General features: G+C 38.8%; 1 protein-coding gene across 1 annotated transcript in view; it reads left to right on the forward strand.

The window, feature by feature from the left end:
* Positions 1–938: 938 nt before the first annotated feature.
* The window catches only part of LOC124615918 (proton myo-inositol cotransporter hmit-1.3-like), a 45,006-nt gene continuing 21,797 nt past the window's right edge, over positions 939–24,147 (forward strand). Inside the window, exons 1-3 of the mRNA XM_047144099.1 lie at positions 939–1,239; positions 12,418–12,645; positions 15,142–15,635. Coding sequence (XP_047000055.1) covers positions 982–1,239; positions 12,418–12,645; positions 15,142–15,635 — 980 coding nt within the window. The 5' untranslated portion in view covers positions 939–981. The remainder of the gene's footprint in view (positions 1,240–12,417; positions 12,646–15,141; positions 15,636–24,147) is intronic.

The following is a 24,147-nucleotide window of genomic DNA, read 5'->3' on the forward strand; positions in this document are numbered from 1 at the left end:
CAGAAAGACCTTCGCCTCGCAGTCTAGGAAGAGCTTTTGGATCACGCATATAACAATGATACAATGAGTGTTCCTTAAGAGAATTGTAACTGGTGATCAGATGTGGGTCTATGCTTATGATGTTGAGACCAAGGTTCAGTCTTTACATTACATTGGGAAAGGTTCTCCAAGGGCAAAAAAAGCTTGTTAGGCCAGAACAAATGCCAAAGATATGCTAATAGTTTTCTTTGACTTTGACGGATTAGTTCATCATGAATTCATGCCACAGAGACAAATTGTTAATTGATGGTACTACTGGGACATGTTGAAATGTCTACTGGAAAATGTGAGAAGGAAACGGCCTGAACTGTGGTGAAACAATTCATGGATCTTCCATCACGGTAATGCACCTGCACATTTATCCCTGTTGGTGCATGATTATTGCACAAAAAATGAAATCACTATGCTTCCGCATCCTCCATACTGTCCAGACCTGGCCCCTGCAGATTTTTTTTTTATTTCCAAAGTTGAAAACCCCATTGAAAGGACAAAGGTTTACAACAATAGATGAGATAGAAGAAAATTCACAGACAGTGCTTAGCACGATCCAGCAAGAAGTGTACCAAGACTGCTTCTGAAGTGGAAATGGCATTGGGAGTGGTGTGTCAGTTGTGGAGGAGAGTATTTCGAAGGAGACCATGCACAATAAGTAAAAGGTAAGTGTAGAAAAATTTTAGAGACAAAGCTCTGGAATTTTTTGAACAGACCTCGTTTATGTAAAGTTCTGAAACTACTTACTTTCTAAAGACATGTTGCTATGATTTTATGCCATATTTCACTATTTGATATAGTTTTTAAGTTTTAAAGCTGTATATTTGTTGAAATGAAATTTGTTTGTTACAAAATAAAATTATGCCGAGTATTTGGCATATATCTGCTGCCTTTCTGATTCAGAGCAGAGTTCGTGCTGTGTGACAGATCCCAGAATCTCCATTCTGGCTTATGGCCAAGGGGAAAGAGAAGAAAGCAGAAGCTTCGATGGAATGGCTGAGAGGCTCATTGGCTCACCGTAAAATGAATGAAGAAATGATAGAGGTTCAGCAACATGTGGCATCAGATGATCGTGCAGTCTGCATTCTCTATGAACCACAGAAATTCAGTGTGCAGCATGACAATCTTGGTCTTGACTTGAGCCCAGGAGAATCTGTACCCAAAAGTGTTGCAGAGAATAGGTGCAGCAGTGAACGTGGATGTGGTGGGGTGAGTATTCTTTGATCTTATCTTATGATTGGTCTTATTGCTTATTTGTCAGAGACAGAATCAGTAGCTTAATTGTTTAGCCCTGCAAATGCAAATGAAATATTTAACAGCAATAATTGTATGGATGGGAAGGTTTTAACAAATGCTTATTGATGTTTTCATCCAACATAAATTTACATGTATTTTGCATGAGATTACCTTAAATATGAAACATTATAAGAAATCAAAGAAAGGCATTTGTACACATGCAAACTAAATGCATGATTAATAACTGGGGATATAATAGAGTCAGAAGATGGGCCTGCATCAAAGCTAAAGATTTCAAGTAAAAGAGAAGATTAAAAACAGCAAAAATTGTGTAAAAATGTTAACACATGAATAATTGATCCAGAATAAAAAAAAGTGAAGCCTTATATCTGGCACTTTGAGGATGTGTAATGGAATGGAATTGGCCTCTGTCAAAGATATAATGGTAGTCAAAAAGTACTGGTTACTAATCTGAATCACTGAAACTGTGTGACAATACAAGGCAAAACATGTTTTGGTAATAAAAAGGATAAATTTCAGTTGCCTCCATATCTGAGTCCATGACTACCAAGTAAATGACTGAGGTCCAGTTCTTAAAAGTTTCTTTCACGAGAGAGATAGACTGGGGTACTCGCACAACTGAGGACCTGTGTAAAAGTGCAAAGGTGACTGTAGGTTTGTAAGCTGATGTCAGAGCAGTAAGTCCACACCTCACGTCATTCAGTGACACCTTTGGCAGTGAAAGAAGAAATGGTCAGCTATCAGCACCACATTGTTCTCAAGATCAGATCATGGAACATATTTTCTGCCCTGTACAAGAACATGCACTCGTGGTCTAGTAGTATAAGTACTCAACATCTAGCGGTAGCTCCTTTGACGAGTAATCAAAGTGTGCTGGGTACCAAGTCCAGTTCCAGCTGCTGCTTAAATTCTGCACAAAAATCATCAGCAGTGCTAGCCGAACACTTCCCATATAAGGAGTCGCCCTTGTCCAAACAATGGCCTTGTCAAGAGAAGCAGAGTTTCAGTGCAACCTCTTACTCTTGGGGTGGGAAACTGCCCATAAAAGGTGATTAGTGGCTTGAGGATGCAGAAGACAATGGAAACCACTATATCAAAGACACATAATGTGTATCCACTGGTCATGTGGCCTGTAATTGAAAATGTTTCATGATGATATCTCCATTGGAAAAAGATTCCAGATTGTTAAGGATTTCTGGTCAGACAAATGTAGGGTAATATCAATAGCAAAAGCAAATGGTATAATGAGGGTAGGATCCAGTATGAATAGGAAGATAGGGCATAGTGTGAGTTACTGTGAACAGTTCAGTGACAGGGCTGTTCTCATCAGAATTTACAGCAATAGTTGAACAGTTGAGATATATTTGCTAATGTCAGAAGCAGAAGATAAAGATATAGGGAAAGTATATGAGGCTGTTGAATGGATAAATCAATATTTAAAGGGAGAAGAAAATTTAATAATCATGGTGGACTGTAATGCTGTAGGAGGGGAAGGAATAGTAAACAGAGTTACAAGGGAATATGTGATTATAGCAAGAATGACAGAGGAGAAAGACTTATTGAGTTCTGCAATAGAGGTCACCTAGTAACAGCAAATACACTGTTCAGAAATGACAAGAGGAAGAGGTATACTTGGAAAAGGTTAGGTAACATCATGGTCAGAAAGAGATTCTGATATCAGATATTGGTTTGCAAGGCTAACCCAGGAGCAGATATAGACTCAGATTATAATTCAGTAATGATGAAAAGTATGTTGACATTTAAGAGAATTTCCCAGAAGAATCTGTGTGGAAAGATGTAGGATACTGTAGAACTGAGGATTGAGGTGTGTTTGATAGTCACTAGGGCTGTAGATACTGCAATAATCAATATCACAATAGTTAATTCAATTGAACAGTAACTGACATCTCTAAAAAGGGCAATCTCAGAAGTTGGACATACAAATACAGGTACAAGGAAGATAACTGTGAAGAAATCATGGGAGACAGGAGATATTCTTCTGTTGATTGTGGAAAGAAAGAAGTACAAAAATGCTCAGAGAAAGATAGAAATACAGTGACACAAACCACATACAAATTAAATAAAAAAGTGCAGGGAGGCCAAAGGGCTGTAGAAAAAAAATGTGAAGACACTGAAATGTAAATGGGTGTCTGAAGGACTGAATCAGCATACTGAAAAGTCAGAACAACCTTCAATGAAATTAAAATCAAAGATGGCAACATTAAGAGTGCAGTGGGAATTCCACTGTTAAATACAGAAGAGAGAGTGGATGGATGGAGACAGTAAATTAAAGACCTCTGTGTGGGGGAGGAATTATCTGAGGACTTGGTAGAAGAAGAATTGGGAGCCAGTAAGGAAGATATAGGGGATACAGTTTTAGAGTCAGAATTTAAAAAAGCTTTAGAGAACTTGAAATCAAAAAAGGAAGAAGGTGTAGATAACATACCTTTAGAATTTCTAAGATCACTAAGGAAGTTAGTGTGCAAAATCTATCAGACTGGAGACATAGTATCAGACTTCCTGAAAAACATTATCCACAAATGAGGGTTGAATGAAAAGTAATGCCTCCACCTTCATTAATTGGGTTTGGATGGGAATATTTTAATAAATCAAATGCAGAAATAATCCTTAGACTGTGATCTTTAAGTACCAGTATACACTTTTCCACATAATCACCAGCCAATTAGATACGTTTCTGCCAATGATGAACAAGTTTTCTGAAGCCATTGTGGAAGTAGTCGACACTCTGTTTCCACAACTGCAGTCTTACAGTTCTCTCAACATCTTCAGCAGAAGCATAATGATGTTCCCTCAGATCATTTTTCATTATTGTGAAGAGATGGAACTCAGATGGTGCTAAATCTGGAATGTATGGTGGATGCCGTATGGTGGTGAGATTCAGTCTCTGAAGTTTTGCTGTGATGACACGTGAAGTGTGTGGTTTGGCATTGTCATGCTGCAGAAAAACATTTCCCTTTTCCTTTTGGACCCTTGTTAGCTGTTGTTTCAGAGTTTGCAGCATTGTGATGTAATGCTCTGAATTTGTTGTTCCATGATCAAGGAAATCAACATGGATAACACCATCTGTGTATTTATATTTATTTATTTATTTCATGTTCCGTAGATCTCGTATTGTGAGCACGTCACATGAGATGTGGAACGAGTCAATCATACAAAACAACAAACATAAAAAAGATACAAAACAGTCTTCATTAAATATTTGTGATAGTTCTTCTTTGATGGAAATTGTGCAGGATTCTTAATTACAAAACACATCAGTGAATATATGTACTGGGATACAGTGGTTATTATTTGCAGCTTTTTGAAAAGGCTGTGGCATGATGTCCTAGGGTGTACTCTGCACATAATTCTAATAGCCCTTTTCTGGGCCACAAAAATTTTCTTTGCCAAAGCTAAATTTCCCCAGAAGATTATTCCGTAACACATAATGGAGTGAAAATACCCATAGTATGCGGACTCCATAGTGGTTAAATCTCCAATGGAAGACATCATTCTGATAGCATACAGTGTGTTAACTGTAAGACGGCAGAGTTGTGAGGGGAGTGTGGGGAGAGGAGGAAGCAAGCATTGGCTGGCGAGGGGAGAGGAGCTGTTGGGGGCGACAAGGCACGCCTACCAGTTGCAGTGCTGGCACTACAAATTGCGTGTCATGTTTACGCGAAAGCAGATGAAAGGCTTGCAAGTAAAACTCGCTTTAAATGTTGTTCGTAAACGAAACTGAAATCGTCATGTACATTAAAATCTATATCTGCAAAACTGGAAGCAGTGTTCGCAGGCTCCGCACAATCTTCCGCACTGAATAAAATTCCGCTATCGTGTTGTGAATGACACGCTGTTTGAAATCATCAATCATTACTTCAATTTCTCCACTTCTTTTCCTAAGTTAAAAGAGAGAGAAAGATTTACAAGAAAATTCCTTCTGCACTGCATGTATTTTTTTGAATTTGGAAATGTACTGTAATATGAATGTGTTTCGAAATAATACAGTAACCAGTGGTGTTTCCATACAAAGCAATATGGTAGCAAGGAAAAATGAAATATAAGGTAATTCAGACAAAATAGGGGGCTCCTTCAAAGTGATCGCGAAAAAAATGTCTGAAATGGAAACTCACCTTTTCTTGCCAGGCGTTTGTGGTGATATGCCAGGATGATTCTTGGAAAATTGTTTGAATCTTCCAGTGCTACGCGTGCTTTGTCCCGTGTATGTAGCAGCTCTCACTGAAGATTTGTAAATGGGGTGAAGCAATTTTTTCTGCTCCCTTTCCCTTTCGCAGCATTCAATCACACGCAATATAATTTTGTGAGCATCGCTACGTAATACTGGTTTCCTTCTAACCGCAGGTCTACCGGTCAGGGTTGTTGGCGACTCCCGAGATGGGCCAGCAACTGCCTCTTCACTCATTTTGATAACGTTTAGCACAACTGCACAATAAAAACACGCAGAACAGTACAGTGCAAAACAATAACGAAGCAGACGACAATGGCTACCTTGTACAACACAGTCAGCTATGTAATGTTGGCAGCAGTTGAAACTGTGTGCCTACCGAAGCCTCCCGACATTTACCGACTACTACCGATTCAGGACTAGGGAGAGGTCTGCCATCTTAAAGTTTACACACTGTACATAGCCGAGCTCAATTTTTTTAGGGTCTGTTGTATATGGAAGGACCAGTTCATTTTGCTATCAATATGTACTCCAAGAAATTTAGACACATCCATTCTTTTTATTGGTTGATTTCCACATGTTACATTTATTTCTCTCACTTTTTTTCTTTTTGTATGGAACTGGATAAAATTTGTCTTACTTGAGTTTAGAGGGAGACCATTAACACTGAACCAGTTAATCACTTCAGAGAGTATGTTGTTAACTGACTCCTCGAAAATAACATCTGATTTTCCGCTCATGAAGATGGTGGTATCATCAGCAAAAAGAGTAAATTTGAAAGGCAGGCTTGCACACAATGGTAAATCATTTATAAACATCAGAAACAACAGTGGCCCCAGAATTGAGCCTTGAGGCACACCACAACTAATAGAAGTCCATTCAGACTGAGCGGAGGTATCCCTTGACTCATCTGAGCTGTTTAAAATTACTTTCTGTTTTCTTTTCTGAAGATAAGATTGCAGCCAGTTACCTGCGACACCCCTTATTCCAAGTAGTTTGGCTTTCTGCATGAGAATGTGGTGATCTACACAATCAAATGCCTTTGATAAGTCACAGAAAACACCAATTCCTATAATTTTTTGATTTAGACATTCAAGTACTTCATTTGTAAGTGCATACACTGCATCCTCAGTTGAACAGCCCCTTTGAAGCCAAACTGGCCCTTGTTGATAAGTCTGTTCATTATGAGGTGTTCAGTAATTTTATTGTGCATTAATTTTTCTAGAATTTTAGAGAAGGCTGTTAACAGTGAAATAGGGCGGTTGTTAGTGAGCTCAGCTCTATCACCCTTCTTGTGTAGGGGCTTCACAATGGCATACTTGAGACTTTCAGGAAAAATGCCTTGTTGAAATGAAGCATCAAAAATATGGCACAGAATATCACTAATCCATATACATGAAAATTTCAATAAATTATTGGATACATTATCTACTCCTGCAGAGTTCTTACACTTTAAAGACCAGATGACTGTTTGAATTTCCTCTACAATCATAGGATTAATGTACATTTCTGGCATTATGTTGGAGTATGCATCCTGACATAAAGTCATAGCTTCCTCAACAGAGGGCCTACAGCCAATTTGTTGGGTTACTGTCAGGAAATGTTTGTTAAAAATTTCAGCCACACGTTTTTGATTTTCTATTAAGTTACTCCCATGGCTGATTTTTAGGTCATCTTTGTCACTTGTTTTTGTCTTTGTCTCACTTTTTATAATGTTCCAAATTGTTTTCATTGTATTATTAGATTTATCTATTTTCTCCTTATAGAAAAGGGCTTTTGACATCTATATTACTTTCTTTAAAATTTTGCAGTACAATCTATAATGATTCCATTTTTGTGTATCATTAGTTGTTCTGATTTTAGCATACATTTCTCTCTTAGTTCTGCATGACTGTTTAATACCATCTGTGATCCAAGGCTTACTTATAGAATTTGGATTAATGTTTTTGACCCATTTCTTTGGAAAAGATTCTTCGAAAAGGGCAGAAAAATCATTTATAAAATAGTTAAATTTGTCATTAGCATTATCAATGTCATAAATAAAGGACCAGTCCATTAGCTGCAACTTACAGTTGAAGGATTCTTTTGCCTCTTTGTTCATTATTCTTATACATTTCCACTGGGGAGATAGTTTAACAAGAGGGTTAACACTGTAAAGAGTGATTAATTGACCATCATGGTCTGTGAGACCATTTATAACCTGGTTTACATTAATGTTCTGGTATCTACTTACATTTAAAAATACACTGTCTATCATAGTTTGGGAATCTGGTGTGATTCTAGTGGAAAAATTGATTACTGAATTCAGATTATAAGTGGACATCACATTCTGGAAGTTACTTCTACTGTTATTATCAATCAGACAGTCTACATTAAAATCACCTAAGGCTAGAATATCCTTTGTTTTTGAAAATAAAACTGACAATACCTGGTCCATGAAACTAAAAAACATTTTTATATTTCCTGATGGTGCCCTGTAAACAGCCAGGACTATTAATAAATTGAGATTAGTTTTTATTTCAGTAGCACATGCTTCAAAATGTTGGTCCATACAGTATTTTGTAATGTCAGTTACTTTGTAGTCAAAATTTTCCTTAACATATATTGCCACTCCCCCAATTTCTTTATTTACTCTACAGTATTGGGTTGCTAAGTTGTAACTTAGTAAAAAGGGCATGATGCAGTTGCTAGTAACATGGTACTCAGTGAAGCACAATATCTGGGCATTATTCATACAGTCTTTCTCATTAAAGTTGATAAGCAATTGGTCTATTTTGTTAGGGAGGCTTCTCGCATTTTGATGAAAAATTGATAACCCTACCTTCTTTATTTTGTCAGTGCTGTTATTTCTTGACTGAGATTCCAGAGGAGTCTGCCTAAAGTCGTGTGGTAGTAAACATTTGACACTGTTTAGGGTATTGGCTTTTTCTTCTTCAGGCCTGCACATAAAAAATCATTGAAACGGGAAGGCAGCACGACATTTCTTCCACTAGACACCATTCTATCTGTTGTAATTGTCTTCTCATTTGTGGTTGCTGGTGATACTATTGGCTGCCTGGGTGATTCTGTCATCGCTGGGACTGATGCTCCTGTTAATGTAGCTTTTGTTGACTTCACCTTTTCAGGTAGACCTACTGCTTCTGTCACTGTTCTCTCTGTTGGCATGTTAGCAGGAGTCGTATTTACAGTACCATTGCTTTTGAAGGGGTAATCAAATGATACTGATAGCTGCTCGGCTGTTTTTGGATACATCATTGGGATGGCTGTATTGTGAAGACTGTTATCTTCCAAACTGAGTCTTTCTAGTGTACATACAATTTTTTCACTGAGTAACCTGTAGCCATGGTTTTTCCAGTTGAGGACTGCGCCTTGAATTTCTTTTTCTGGGGCTCACATCAACATAATCACCATAAACAGCTTTCATTCTCTGATGAATCTCCTTTGAGGTGACATCTTCTGCTGTCAAGAATTCAATGACTGCACATTGCTTAAATCGCATTGACCGATTGTCGGAGAAGGGTTATATACTTTACACTGTAACAACACAACTGTTCAATGCTACGGCTTCCTGCCAACTGGAGCTCTAGAAAAGAGGCTATGGAACAAGCCAGTACCTGTCCCATACCAATGCTGTCAACTGTTGAAGAGTTACGAAGATGGAGACATTACTTTTTAGTCAACCCTTGTAATTTCGAAGATAGCAGGAGTTGGTAAGTGTGAGAACTTTCACACTACCATCTAGGAGCACATGCTTGCAAGCTGCTGATAAGAATATTGTGCAGAAAATGCAAAAGGAAATTGAGGGTCTCTTAGATGATGATCAGTTCAGGTAATGGCACCAGAGAGGCATTTCAGTTTTTAATAGAGGCAGGATTTAAGAAATTCAAAACATGTTCATAGGGTTTGTTGATGTAGAAAAAAGCATTCAACAATGTAAAAAGGTGCAAAATGTAGAAAATTCTGTGAAAAATAGGGGCAAGTGACAGGGAAACCGAATTAATATACAGGGTGTCCCATTTATCTTGACCATTCCTTTCATTTCCTCTCCTACAGACCTATTCAAAAATGTATCACAGTGTACCATTCACTGAAACACAATGTTATTAATTACATAACACAAGATTGACTTTGAGCCCAGGATCACAAACCTGTCCACTTGCTGGAGTTGTCAGAAAACAAATGAAAACCAAGTAAAAACATAACACAAAGTTGACTTTGACTCTCCTGTACTATTGCCCAGGAACATTCAAAGGTGCTCAAAGTGGTCACCCTAGACACTGATACACTGGTGCATTCATTGAATGATTACTGCTTCCAGTGTTGCCTGCTGAAGAGAATTACAAGCAAGCACGATATGTTCCTGCATGTCCTCTGGAGTTGCTGGAATATTGCAATAGACAATGTCTTTAATGCATCCCCAAAGAAGAAAGTCCAGAGGATTTAAATCAGCAGACCTAGCAGGCCAAGTAACTGTGCCTCCTTGACCAATCCATCTGGCAGGATACCTTCGGTTCAGAACACGACCTGCTGCACGCAAGGCATTATGTGCTGGACACCCATCTTGTTGTTACTACATAAGCATTCTGGTTCTTAATGGCGTTTCATCCAGAAGAGGAGGAAGAATTCATCTGAGGAAGTTGGCATATGCTGTGCCGTTTAGACTACCATTGATGAAATAAGGGCCAATAATTGCAGTAGCAAGTATCCCACACCACATGTTAACTCTGCGTTGACGCTGATGTTCCTCCTGTCCAAGCCACCATTGGCTGTCGCTGGACCAATAATGCATGTTCCATTGTAAATATGTGTCCTTTGTTTGAGAAAGAACATTCATCAGTAAATAGAACATTGGAGAAGAAGTTCGGGTTGGGGAGGAGTTGCCTCTGTGCCCACTGACAGAACTGTACATGATTCTGGAAATCATTCCCATGCATTTCTTGATGTAAGTGTACATGGTAAGGATGGAACAGCTTATGTGTAAGAATACGATGTACACTGGTTTTAGGAATGTCAATCTCATGTTCAAGCTGTCGTGTGCTCACATGTGGATTTGTAGCAATGGAAGCGAGAACAGTAGCTTCGGCAGCTTTGTCTGTACGGGTGCTAAGACGACTGCTTGTCATGGGTTGAAACTACCTGTCTCCTGAAGCATCGCGTGCAGACAAGAAAACACCCATTGGGAAGGTGGGTTTTTGTCAGGATATCACTCTCTGTACAGTTCTGCTGCCTGTGTAGCATTTCGCCCACCTTCAACAATAACAATAAAAGAAATGTTATGTCAATGCTGTAGGGAGGACAGCCTGTACTGTATGCCTACTCTCCACAACAGTATTTAAAAGGGCTAAACTACTGTACTAAATGTACCCATACATAAGAAAACAGTATTGCAATTACTGTTCTGCTAACTTACGTTCCCCATGGATGAGCAGCATTTCTACCTTCTCTTCCTTGATGTACATTCTATTCACACAACTCTTCAACTGACGATGGTTGACAGAATGACGGGTGTGCATGCTACTTATGTTTACATTTGTCCTCTGTCAATGTCAGCATGTGGATGTGTTCCGTTACCCGGAGTACCTGCATCAAGTGCTGGTACCATCAACATCAGTGTTGTGTTATGTAATTAATAACATTGTGTTTCAGTGAATGGAACACTGTGATACATTTTTGAATAGGTCTTTAGGAGAGGAAATGAAGTACTGATTAAAAAATACAGGGTGCCATTTAAAAAAGTCATACTGCTGTTCATATCTTTGTAAAAAACAAAAAAACAAAGCTGCAATGAAGGCAATCATACTTATTGATGTCCCCCTGATGGCTAAAGAACATTTGCTTGAAACATTTTGTAATTTGCACATGGACAAACAGTTACTTAAGGTGGTCAAGATAAATGGGACACCCAGTATAATCTTTGGAACAGCAAAGAGGGAACAATAAGATTAGAAGATCAGGAGCAAAGTGATTGGATTAAATATGGTATAAGACAGGGCTCCTGTCTTTTTCCTCTATTGTTCAATTTATACATCGAAGAAACAATGATGGAAATGAAAAATAGATTCAAGAGTCAGATTAAAATTCTAATTATAGGGTGTCAGTGATAAGATTCACTAATATCATTGCCATCCTTAATTAAAATGAAGAATAATCATGGGATCTGTTGAATGAAATAAGCAAATTAACATTTTATTGTGTACAGAATATTTATTTTATTTATTTATTTATTCATCTGTGGAACAATAATATTGATTGAGAGTAAACTGAAAAAAGACAAAAGTAATAAGAGACAACAGAAATGAGAATACTGAGGAACTTAACATCAAAGTTGGTGGTCATTAAGTAGATGAAGCCTAGGGCTTCTGCTACTTTGGAAGCAAAATAACACATGATAGACATGCCAAGCAGGACATAAAAAGCAGACTAGCATTGGCAAGGGGGCATTCCTGGCCAAAAAAAGTCTGCTAGTGTCACACATAGCCCTTAATTTGAGGAATTACATAGGAGGGCAGCATTGTATGGGTGTAAATCATGGACTGTGGGAAAACCAGAAAAGGAGAGACTCTTAAGTGTTTGAGATGTAGTACTACAGAGGGGTGTTGAAAATTAAGTGGACTGATAAGAAAAGGAATGAGGAGGTCCTGCATAGAATTGGCTAAGAAAGGAACACATTGAAAACACTGACAAGAACACTTTAATTCTCTCTTCATTTAGATTTGAAAAATTTAAAATTCATTTTCAAGTGTTTCACATAATGTTGGTACCTGTGTCCTAGGTGCTTTATATTGACCATTCAGTAACTGAAAACTTATAATTATTTGATTATACTTTTGATTTATGACTTTCCCATTTAGATTTCACAATTGCTTTTATCTGCTTATTTACTTAGTAGAATTAACAATTTTTATGTTTCCTTACTTTTGTTCATAATTTACAATTTCTTTTAGGCTGATACAGTTCGTGTGAAATTTGTCGATTGTAAAGAGAAGCAAGTTCAGTCTGACAGCACAAGTCACAAATCACGGAAATGCTTGAAAGGAGAAACTTTGTGTCCACAAATCGTTCTTTCTGGATATTTTTTCTTTACGCGATTGTCAGGAGCTTCTAATACTGCAACTTATTTCAGAAGTTTTATCCATGCATTTGGGCTGCAATTCAACATACAGTGGGTGCTGGTATGTACACAAATATTTCAGTACATAGTTATTTAGCTTGTTAGTTACTTAGATGTTCCATTGATCATTTTGAATGACAGATTGTAATGATGTAGAACAAGTCATTTTACAGTCACATGGCAAATTATTTTGTACATATGGTTACATCCTGAACATTTGTAAGTTATTTAATTTTTTATTACAAGAAGAAAAAAAATATTTAAGATGTGAGTTAGTAATTCCTACCCACCAAAGTGGTAGAAACTGACCTCAGGGAAGATCAGCTTGGATTCTGTAGAAATGTTGGAACACGGAAGGCAATACTGACACCATGACTTATCTTAGAAGATAGGTTAAGGAAAGGCAAACCTATGTTTCTAGCATTTGTAGACTTAGAGAAAGCTTTTGACAATGTTGATTGGAACACTCTCTTTCAAATTCTGAAGGTAGCAGTGGTAAAATACAGGAAGTGAAAGGCTATTTACAATTTACGTAAACCAGATGGCAGTTATAAGAGTCGAGGGACATGAAGGGGAAGCAGTAGTAAGAGAAGGGAGTGAGACAGGGATGTAGCCTATTGCTGACGTTATTCCATCTGTATATTGAGCAAGCAGTTAAGGAAACAAAAGAAAAATTTGGAATAGGAATTAAAATCCATGGAGAAGAAATAAAAAATTTGAGGTTTGCCAATGACATTGTAATTCTGTCAGATACAGCAAAGGACATGGAAGAGCAGTTGAATGGTATGGACAGTGTCTTTAAAAGAGGATATAAGATGAATATCAACAAAAGTAAAATGAAGATAATGGAATGTAATCGAATGAAATCAGGTGATGCTGAGGGAATTGGATTAGGAAATGAGACACTTAAAGTAGTAGATGAGTTTTGCTGTTTGGGAAGCAACATAACTGATGATGGTCACCCCCCCCCCCCCACCTGTCCCCCCCCCCCCCCAATACACACACACACACACACACACACACACACACACACACACACACACACACACACACACACACACGCATGCAACTCACATACACGACTGCATGACAGTCTTGTAGTATTGTAATTATGTACATCATTGTTCCTTTTGAATTGTAGTGGATTATTGACTTCAAACTTCGTGAGGGAAAATTAAACAATTTAAGATCCTGGATGGAATGTAACAGTGTTATGTTAGGATAACTGCTACCCATTATGTAGTGGAGAGGCTGTGTCGTAGATAGGCACAACAAAAAGAGAGTCAGAAAGTGAGCTTTTGACCAACAAAGCCTTTGTCAAAATTAAGACACACACACACACACACACACACACACACACACACACACACACACACACCACTTGCACACTCATTACCAAGTGTCAGTTGCATTTGTGTGTGTGTGTGTGTGTGTGTGTGTGTGTGTGTGTGTGTGTGTGTATTAATTTTGACAAAGGCTTTGTTGGCCAAAAGCTCACTTTCTGATAGTCTTTTTGAGTAAATTTCATGAGGGAATAAATATACTGTGAAGCAGTAGTCAGAATGACCAACTTCTTAAACACTTTATTACTTCTATGAAGATCGACAACTGTATAAGAATGTGATTGTGACTTTGTATCTTCTGAACTAATGATACAATATCCAGCATCCTACAGCTTATGTAAATATTGGTTCTGAGCTATAGGCACCAACAATTTCTGGAAATGCTATTATGAATACTACATTTATAATTACGAAATGGTTTAATTTAGTTTGAGATCAAGACTAAAATTCATATGTGTGCATCAGCGGAAAGCACATTTGAAATGGAGGAAAGCACTACAATAATTTAAAAAGCACCGTATTCTTCTGTTACACAATTTAATAATAATGTATGAGCATTAAGTTCATATGCAGCAAATGCACTTTTCTTCAGTAGCATTTTGACTAGCACTGTCTGTCCTTGTCATGGTAAGGACATAATCTGGCTTCTTTTTTTTTTTTTTTTTTTTTTTTTTAAGAAAGGAAAAGATGTCTTCTGATGTTGCTTTGGAAGGTATAAGTTGGTGTTATTGGTCTCTGTGCTTCCAGTGAAAGTGTAATGCCATAACATTAACCTTTCAAAATCTCTGAATAATAACAGCTACTTTGCTACTGTTTATGAGATATTTAAGTTACGTTTCTTTAATGATGGTCTGCTTCATAAAACCAGTCCATAAAAATTCTCAAATCCAAGCGCAGGCTCCATTTCCAGTAACTGCTATCATCAACTGAATACTGAATCCTAACATACTTTCTTTCCTTTTGCTGCCCTTTAAACTGTTTTACATTTTTGTTTATGTAATAAACATGTCAGTTACTAATTAAAAGCTAATAATAGTGAAATTTTCATTCCTTTGTTCCTTGTTGTCCAAATAAATTTTGTTGAACACTGTTTTTTCACAATATCTGCAATTGGGATGTACCTTTTCTGTCTTTAAATGATGACTAGTTTCATTTGCTTGTTAATTTAATTAATGTGATATAGTGTGTACTAAGTATGACACATTTTTCAACAGGTGTATGCCTCACTTCTAGGGTTCATTAGCATTAGCATCTTCACAGTGCTGTTGAAAAAGTTTGGAAAACGAGAACTGGCACTCACATCAATTGTGGTCTGCTGTATCTGTAACATAGCACTTGGCACATGTGTAAATGTGTTTGAGAATAATTATGCAGGAGTTAGGTACAGAATGGACTGTAATTCGGTGACTTTTGCTGACACAAAAATTGGTTCACTTGGCATATCATACACAGTAGTTGAGCCGAATGCTACAGATGCTAATAATGATCATGTGGGTGAAACAGGAAATTTCAAAGAAAATGGAACAAGATTCACCATATTGAAGTCAAATGGAACAGACATCTGCAGTTCAGCAGTGACAGTTGATAATGCTCTACAGCTTCCTGTCACTGGAATAGCTCTAGTAGCTTTTACATTGTTGCTGTTCTCGAGATACATTGGAGTTTATGAAATTCCTTGGATCTATGGAGCCGAGCTATTTCCTGTAAGGTAAGTTTGTTTAATACATTGCTCATAATTTGGAACTGAAACAACTTTTATGTTACTTTGCACTGTAAATCTGGTTCATAGAGTTTGTCTGTACAGATGTGACTGAGATTTGATAAAGAATATACACTTGTAAGTTAATGCAGTTCTCTTTCACTAGACAAGCAGCTACAGAATGGAGGCAAAATGAGTTGTTGACTTTTGACTGCTAAGGATGGGGAGGGGAGGATAAGAATATGAACAATGTGAAGGTAAAATTCGGAAGCATTAGGCTAGTGAGCTGTGCCATAGGGTATAAGACATATGATGGGTTAATTTGCTTTCAGATATCTGTATTTTGTTAATATGAAATTTGAAAGCCACATAAAATTGTTTTAACTGATCCTATAAGTTACAGAAACTACTGAAAAATGAACAGTTGTGAAAATTATTGCAGTTATTGGTTGCAGATTGTAGTCTAGGGACTATTTCTGTAATTAACACAACCTTTTTACTAAAACAGATAACCTAAACAACTCCAGGAATATGTTCTTATCATGGAAAGGCATCACCGTTTAAAAGCGTATACTGGTGGTCATCAGATCGCATAATTCCTGATGGCCTGTTAATAGTTGCACCAAAATCAAAGTTATAAAATGGCTTTCCTTCTAATTTATTAGATTAAATTAAACATTGAAAAATCCAAGATGGAATAATGACAGTATTATGAAAAGGATGGACTGCTACTCACCATACAGAGGAGATGGTGAGTTTCGGACACACACACTCACACACACACACACACACACACACACACACACACACACATGCACAGAGAAAGAGAGAGAGAGAGAGAGAGAGAGAGAGAGTAAAAACACTGCTATACATTCGAGCTTTAGGCCAGAAGGCCCTCTTCTAAAGTAGAAGACACACAGTAAATATTGTGTGCAGTCTGCCCATAGCACCAGGGACAGTGGTCGTGTTGACCGTGTGCCCGTCGTGCATGCGTGTGTGCGTGTGTGCGCGTGTGTGTGTGTGTGTGTGTGTGTGTGTGTGTGTGTGTGTTATCTACTGGGCCTTTAGGCTGAAAGCTCAAATGTATAGCCATCTTTTTGTTGTGCCTGATTGCAACTCAAAGCCTTCTTTATACAGTGAGTAGCAATCTGTCTTTTTTGTAATTTACTATGTTGCCTCTTTTGTTCAGATCAGCACAAATAGTGTTTTACATTATAGTGATAGTTTATGATCATTACAGTGCAGATTAAGTTTGCACATGTTGCTTATCTTTTGTTAACGCATATTTTTCAACAAAAACCGATTTGTAGTAAGAACATGTTCTTACTAGTTAATTTAAATTATACTGAATACCTTTGTTATAACTAGAATTATTGCTAGTCAAAAACGAATGTCAGTTAAAAATGATTTTGGCTAGACAAAACATGTTTTGACAAAATGACTTTGTTAAAACTGTTTAGACCCAGATCAAGGTTCATTTAGTGTACACACGATGCATTAGTATGACTAATTTGATGAGCAGCATTGCCTGACATCTAAATCAATAAACACGATGGAAGGAAGCATTTTTAGAAAGGATATTACCTATTGATGAACACGAAAACAAAAACAGAAAAAAAAACACTCTGCAATATTATCACAGAAGAAACTTACAATAAATTCAATAAATTTCTATACAAAACTGAAGAAGCACAATTAGCTGAAAAAAAGACACAGAAACATTGCAGAAGATTAAATTGATTCAAGAGTATTAATATTTGTGGTAGGCTACATGAAATTTAGGGACAAAGAAAGAGCCTGTGGAGTGGGGCCTACGATTTACATGTAGACAAAATTTTTGATATTATTGAAGCAGCTCCTGTGGCCATTGGTCATGGAAGTCAAGAGAGACTAAAAACTAAAATTTCAAGAAAATATGTGAACGTAACAATAGAGAGAATAAATATTTAGCTCTCTACGTGTGAAAATTCACCAAAAAAAGAGTGTGAAGAAAATGGGGCTTATTTTGGAACCTCTGTGATGTTCCGTAAAAATGTGAAAAATAATTTATAATCATATTATATTAAACAATAAAAATGTTTTTTTAAATCTCAATCAACACTTAATTGCTCTTGACTGAATTATTTCCCCCCAAACAAGTTCCTCTAGCTGAAACTAGTTTTATCTAATGTTCAAAGTTAAAGCTAGTTTTATCTTAGCTTCAAACATGTATAACAGTAAAGTCCAGTTATACCTAAAAAATTCTAGATTCAGTATAAACTAGTTTTAACTAGAAAAAATGAATTCTCACTAAAATCTGATTCTGACCACAACACATATGTTGACCTGTTCCACATCAATGAAGATTCTCCTTCTTCATAGGATTTATGGAACATGATGAATGAACGATTGAATTAATTAATTAAATGAATGGGTCCACTCAAAAGCATATGGTGTACAGAACGTATACAGAATGTCATGAGAGAGCTCATTAAATTCCTACTCTATTCCTTTGAGTACACCAGAAGCACCAACCACTGACTGGTATTACCAAACGTGACAGAGATTTCATATAGACATTGCATCTGAGAGCACTTACATGATTGTTGGATTGACTGAATCTACAAACAAATATTTGTACTGAGACTTCTTTGGAGTAAAAACTTCAGAAAGTAAGAAAACTGACTAGCTGTACATTCACAGAATTGTATCTCTACAGGATGTTTCTGTATCATTGGGACAGACTACCAGGACCGCTGAAGAGTTAAAATAATGAAGCAAATAAAGAACCTCAGGAAAGGAACAACATACTCAAATTATAAACCAAGCTAATTGTCAAGAGACATGAAAAATGTTATCTCATTTTGACCTACTAATAAGAGACTGATATATAATTTACAGTGATTTTTTTTAAATGTGCTCCAAACATTTGAATACAGCATGGAAACACTGCAGTTAGTTCTGCTTCCTGTGCTAACATCCTAGTCTCATTTGGGCAAGAACAGAAGCAGCAGCTGTACTTGCCAAGATTTCTTCTTCACCCATTATTGGTGTTTCACAGACAATAATTGTTACATGAGACTATGTGGAAAAGTTAATGGAGTCAGGTTAACTGAAATTGCTGGCCAGGCTCCAGGGTGTTAATGCCACTTGCATTGACAAATTAGATGAACATGTTATAATGATGCAGTAAGTTTACACATCATGAACCCAAGGTATACTGGACTGGAAGAAGTGATAGATTTGTTAAATGATTCCTTACTTTGCCTGTCCACTAGTATACAAGAAATGCCTTGGTCATGGGACCTCATATCTGCAACAGAGGTTTGCATCAGCCCTTGTTTGACTATTCATTATGTATCTCGTTTCTAGTTAAACAAACTTCATAAGAAAAGGTTATATGCAATTTTAATTTTGTTGCAGAAATTACATAGAACACAAATTTAGTTGTATGCTGAAAGTTGTGCCTTGGTTTGTTCACAGGTACATTTATAATAAAAGATGGTATTTTCTTTTCAATACCTATAAAGTCATTAGTCTTCTGAATGGTTTTTCTTTCAGCCATGACTCTACTACCATTTTACATTTATTTTTGTGAAATTACCTTGTGTCATGAGATATAGTATTGAAAAATATTTTGCTAATGTGCAAACAATTATTTAATCCAAGCAATACCATGTATATTCCTGTTTCTGGTACATATGAGTGAACATTTGATCTAATTTCAAATATGTGGGTATTCTGTTTGAGTTCTTTCAGTATGTATGAGCTCAGGACCGTATTTTGTGCTCAGCAGAGTGTTGTCTGCAATAAGTTAAGTAACTCAAATAAAAAATGCAGAGAATGTCTTTTTTCTACCATAGTAAAACTTCTTCTGCTCCAGCAGAGTTTCACCAAAGAGGCAGGTACTCCAATTGCCATATCAGAACCACAATCAAGTCCAAATCTGAAGGTAACATTATCATTTAAGTACCATAGCTAGCACTGAAAGCACATTTGTTGCTGACACCAAAACACAGAGCCAGGAAAGAACTGATATATTGGACAGAGAGTGCAGTTTTTTAAACGAATATCAAATATTTGACAAAACTAGTATTTATACAACCATTGACTATTCCAGATATACTGAAATGAGATATTTCAAGAATATATTAGAAATGCTAAATTAGAAATAAAAAATAATGGCTGGTGGTCAGGTTTGAAATAGTGATCCACAGCGTGCCAGGCAGTGACACTACCACTACACCACACTAACGTCAGCAAAACTTATGGCACTGCTCTCTCTCCTGGAGCAGCAGTGATCAGCTGTTTCAGCTCTCCTTACTGGAGCTGACTACAGCACCCTGTCTCTAGATCTTGTTACTGGACCTCCAAAAGGTGTCTCTGATAGATCCTTGAGTTCTGTTCATGTTCTATGGTGAGTGCTGAAAGTAACCCCTCCCATGAAGACTTCAAGATCACTGAATGGGTCTTCAGGAATCTCCCATCATTCATCTGTACCTCTGGACCATAGAAGAACTTTGTAACGGTGACAATATTTTTAAACATTTGAAGAATATCAAAGCCATCTGACAACCATGTTGAAGTGTATTCAGACTGCAGGTCTTCACCTGAGTCCGAAAACGTTCCTCTTCATCACACAGGAAATAAAAATCTTGGGGCACCTAGTGAATGTTGATGGAGTCCATCTCATCCAGAGAAAATACGAACAGGCACAGATTTTCCTACTCCTTGGGACTTTTGTGATACGAGAAGTTTTCTGAGAATGTGCTTATACTACCAGTGATTCATGAAGGACCTCTATACCAAGGACTACTGTGGGAAGACACAAAATTTTCCTGTAACAGGGCACAAGAATGATGTTTCCTTGTCCTTAAGGAAGTACTAACATATTCTCCAATTCTATCATTGTATGAGGAGAATGCCAAGGCAAAGTTCACACTGATGTTAGCAGTTTTGGAATAGGGACAGTTCTAGAACAAATTCAGGAAGGCACAGAAAAAGTGATAGCTTATGCTTCCATAGTACTCTCCAAGTTTGAGAAGAACTGCTCTATGACTGAGTAGGAATGCCTTTCAGATGTTTGGGCTGTCGACAAGTTCTTGCTTTATTTATTTCGCAAATCATTCACTGTTCTGATGGATCACTATTCTCTGTGCTGGCTGACTAGCCTGAAGGATCCAGCAGGTTGACTGTGTGACTGTACTGCACTGTCCACTAATTCCCATATGCACTGACTAACTTGAAAATGTAAACATAAAACTGAAATACTGAACTGAACAAGTATCACTTGAAGGTCAATGTCCAATGGATTACTAAACCGCTCTGAGCCCACAGCACTACTGCACGGATTATCTACTTTTAAAGTTTTAGTTAGTGGCATGCCATCATGGGCCATAGTGAAAGGTTTACTTTTTCTAATGTCTGGCTGCATTAACTTCTAGGGCCTAACCATTCACTCATCACATTTGCCCCAATTATTTAATAGAAAATAGGCAGGGATTTCTACATCTAGATCTACATTTATACTCCGCAAGCCACCCAACGGTGTGTGGCGGAGGGCACTTTACGTGCCACTGTCATTACCTCCCTTTCCTGTTCCAGTCGCGTATGGTTCGCGGGAAGAACGACTGTCTGAAAGCCTCCGTGCGCGCTCGAATCTCTCTGATTTTACATTCGTGATCTCCTCTGGAGGTATAAGTAGGGGGAAGCAATATATTCGATACCTCATCCAGAAACGCACCCTCTCGAAACCTGGCGAGCTAGCTACACCGCGATGCAGAGTGCCTCTCTTGCAGAGTCTGCCACTTGAGTTTGCTAAATTTGTGTAATAAAGTTTCACAATTCACAAGGATTTGTTTTTCATGAAACTGTTAGGTTTATTTTCGTTATGACATGCAGCAACAAGGTTAACCAGCTTCCAAGGGTGAATGTTTATCCTATGCAAGAGTGTAAATAACCATGCAATATCTCAGCTAGGTCCCAACTTACTCCAAAGCTTCAAAAAATTCAAAGTACAACTTGTATATATAAAAACAAAGATGAGGTGACTTACCGAACAAAAGCGCTGGCAGGTCGATAGACACACAAACAAACACAAACACACACACAAAATTCAAGCTTTCGCAACAAACTGTTGCCTCATCAGGAAAGAGGGAAGGAGAGGGGAAGACGAAAGGAAGTGGGTTTTAAGGGAGAGGGTAAGGAGTCATTCCAATCCCGGGAGCGGAAAGACTTACCTTAGGGGGAAAAAAGGACAGGTATACACTCGCACACACGCACATATCCATCGACACATACAGACACAAGCAGACATATTTAAAGACAAAGAGTTTGGACAGAGATGTCAGTCGAGGCAGAAGTGTAGAGGCAAAGAAGTTGTTGAAAGACAGGTGAGGTATGAGTGGCGGCAACTTGAAATTATCGGAGATTGAGGCCTGGCGGATGACGAGAAGGGCAAGTTCCCATCTCCGGAGTTCGGATAGGTTGGTGTTGGTGGGAAGTATCCAGATAACCCGGACGGTGTAACACTGTGCCAAGATGTGCTGGCTGTGCACCAAGGCATGTTTAGCCACAGGGTGATCCTCATTACCAACAAACACTGTCTGCCTGTGTCCATTCATGCGAATGGACAGTTTGTTGCTGGTCATTCCCACATAGAATGCATCACAGTGTAGGTAGGTCAGTTGGTAAATCACGTGGGTGCTTTCACACGTGGCTCTGCCTCTGATCGTGTACACCTTCCGGGTTACAGGACTGGAGTAGGTGGTGGTGGGAGGGTGCGTGGGACAGGTTTTGCATCGGGGGCGGTTACAAGGATAGGAGCCAGAGGGTAGGGAAGGTGGTTTGGGGATTTCATAGGGATGAACTAACAGGTTACGAAGGTTAGGTGGACGGCGGAAAGACACTCTTGGCGGAGTGGGGAGGATTTCATGAAGGATGGATCTCATTTCAGGGCAGGATTTGAGGAAGTCGTATCCCTGCTGGAGAGCCACATTCAGAGTCTGGTCCAGTCCCGGAAAGTATCCTGTCACAAGTGGGGCACTTTTGTGGTTCTTCTGTGGGGGATTCTGGGTTTGAGGGGACGAGGAAGTGGCTCTGGTTATTTGCTTCTGTACCAGGTCGGGAGGGTAGTTGCGGGATGCGAAAGCTGTTTTCAGGTTGTTGGTGTAATGATTCAGGGATTCCGGACTGGAGCAGATTCGTTTGCCACGAAGACCCAGGCTGTAGGGAAGGGACCGTTTGATGTGGAATGGGTGGCAGCTGTCATAATGGAGGTACTGTTGCTTGTTGGTGGGTTTGATGTGGACGGACGTGTGAAGTTGGCCATTGGACAGGTGGAGGTCAACGTCAAGGAAAGTGGCATGGGATTTGGAGTAGGACCAGGTGAAACTGATGGAACCAAAGGAGTTGAGGTTGGAGAGGAAATTCTGGAGTTCTTCTTCACTGTGAGTCCAGATCATGAAGATGTCATCAATAAATCTGTACCAAACTTTGGGTTGGCAGACTTGGGTAACCAAGAAGGCTTCCTCTAAGCGACCCATGAATAGGTTGGCGTACGAGGGGGCCATCCTGGTGCCCATGGCTGTTCCCTTTAATTGTTGGTATGTCTGGCCCTCAAAAGTGAAGAAGTTGTGGGTCAGGATGAAGCTGGCTAAGGTGATGAGGAAAGAGGTTTTAGGTAGGGTGGCAGGTGATCGGCGTGAAAGGAAATGCTCCATCGCAGCGAGGCCCTGGACGTGCGGAATATTAGTGTATAAGGACGTGGCATCAATGGTTACAAGGATGGTTTCCGGGGGTAACAGATTGGGTAAGGATTCCAGGCGTTCAAGGAAGTGGTTGGTGTCCTTGATGAAGGATGGGAGACTGCATGTAATGGGTTGAAGGTGTTGATCTACGTAGGCGGAGATACGTTCTGTGGGAGCTTGGTAACCAGCTACAATGGGGCGGCCGGGATGATTGGGTTTGTGGATTTTAGGAAGAAGGTAGAAGGTAGGGGTGCGGGGTGTCGGTGGGGTCAGGAGGTTGATGGAGTCAGGTGAAAGGTTTTGCAGGGGGCCTAAGGTTCTGAGAATTCCTTGAAGCTCCGCCTGGACATCGGGAATGGGGTTACCTTGGCAAACTTTGTATGTGGTGTTGTCTGAAAGCTGACGCAGTCCCTCAGCCACATACTCCCGACGATCAAGTACCACGGTCGTGGAACCCTTGTCCGCCGGAAGAATGACGATGGATCGGTCAGCCTTCAGATCACGGATAGCCTGGGCTTCAGCAGTGGTGATGTTGGGTGTAGGATTAAGGTTTTTTAAGAAGGATTGAGATGCAAGGCTGGAAGTCAGAAATTCCTGGAAGGTTTGGAGAGGGTGATTTTGAGGAAGAGGAGGTGGGTCCCGCTGTGACGGAGGACGGAACTGTTCCAGGCAGGGTTCAATTTGGATGGTGTCTTGAGGAGTCGGATCATTAGGAGTAGGATTAGGATCATTTTTCTTCGTGGCAAAGTGATACTTCCAGCAGAGAGTACGGGTGTAGGACAGTAAATCTTTGA

The sequence above is a fragment of the Schistocerca americana genome, chromosome 5 (assembly GCF_021461395.2).
Source record: "Schistocerca americana isolate TAMUIC-IGC-003095 chromosome 5, iqSchAmer2.1, whole genome shotgun sequence".
In the NCBI taxonomy this organism is placed as follows: Eukaryota; Metazoa; Arthropoda; class Insecta; order Orthoptera; family Acrididae; genus Schistocerca; species Schistocerca americana.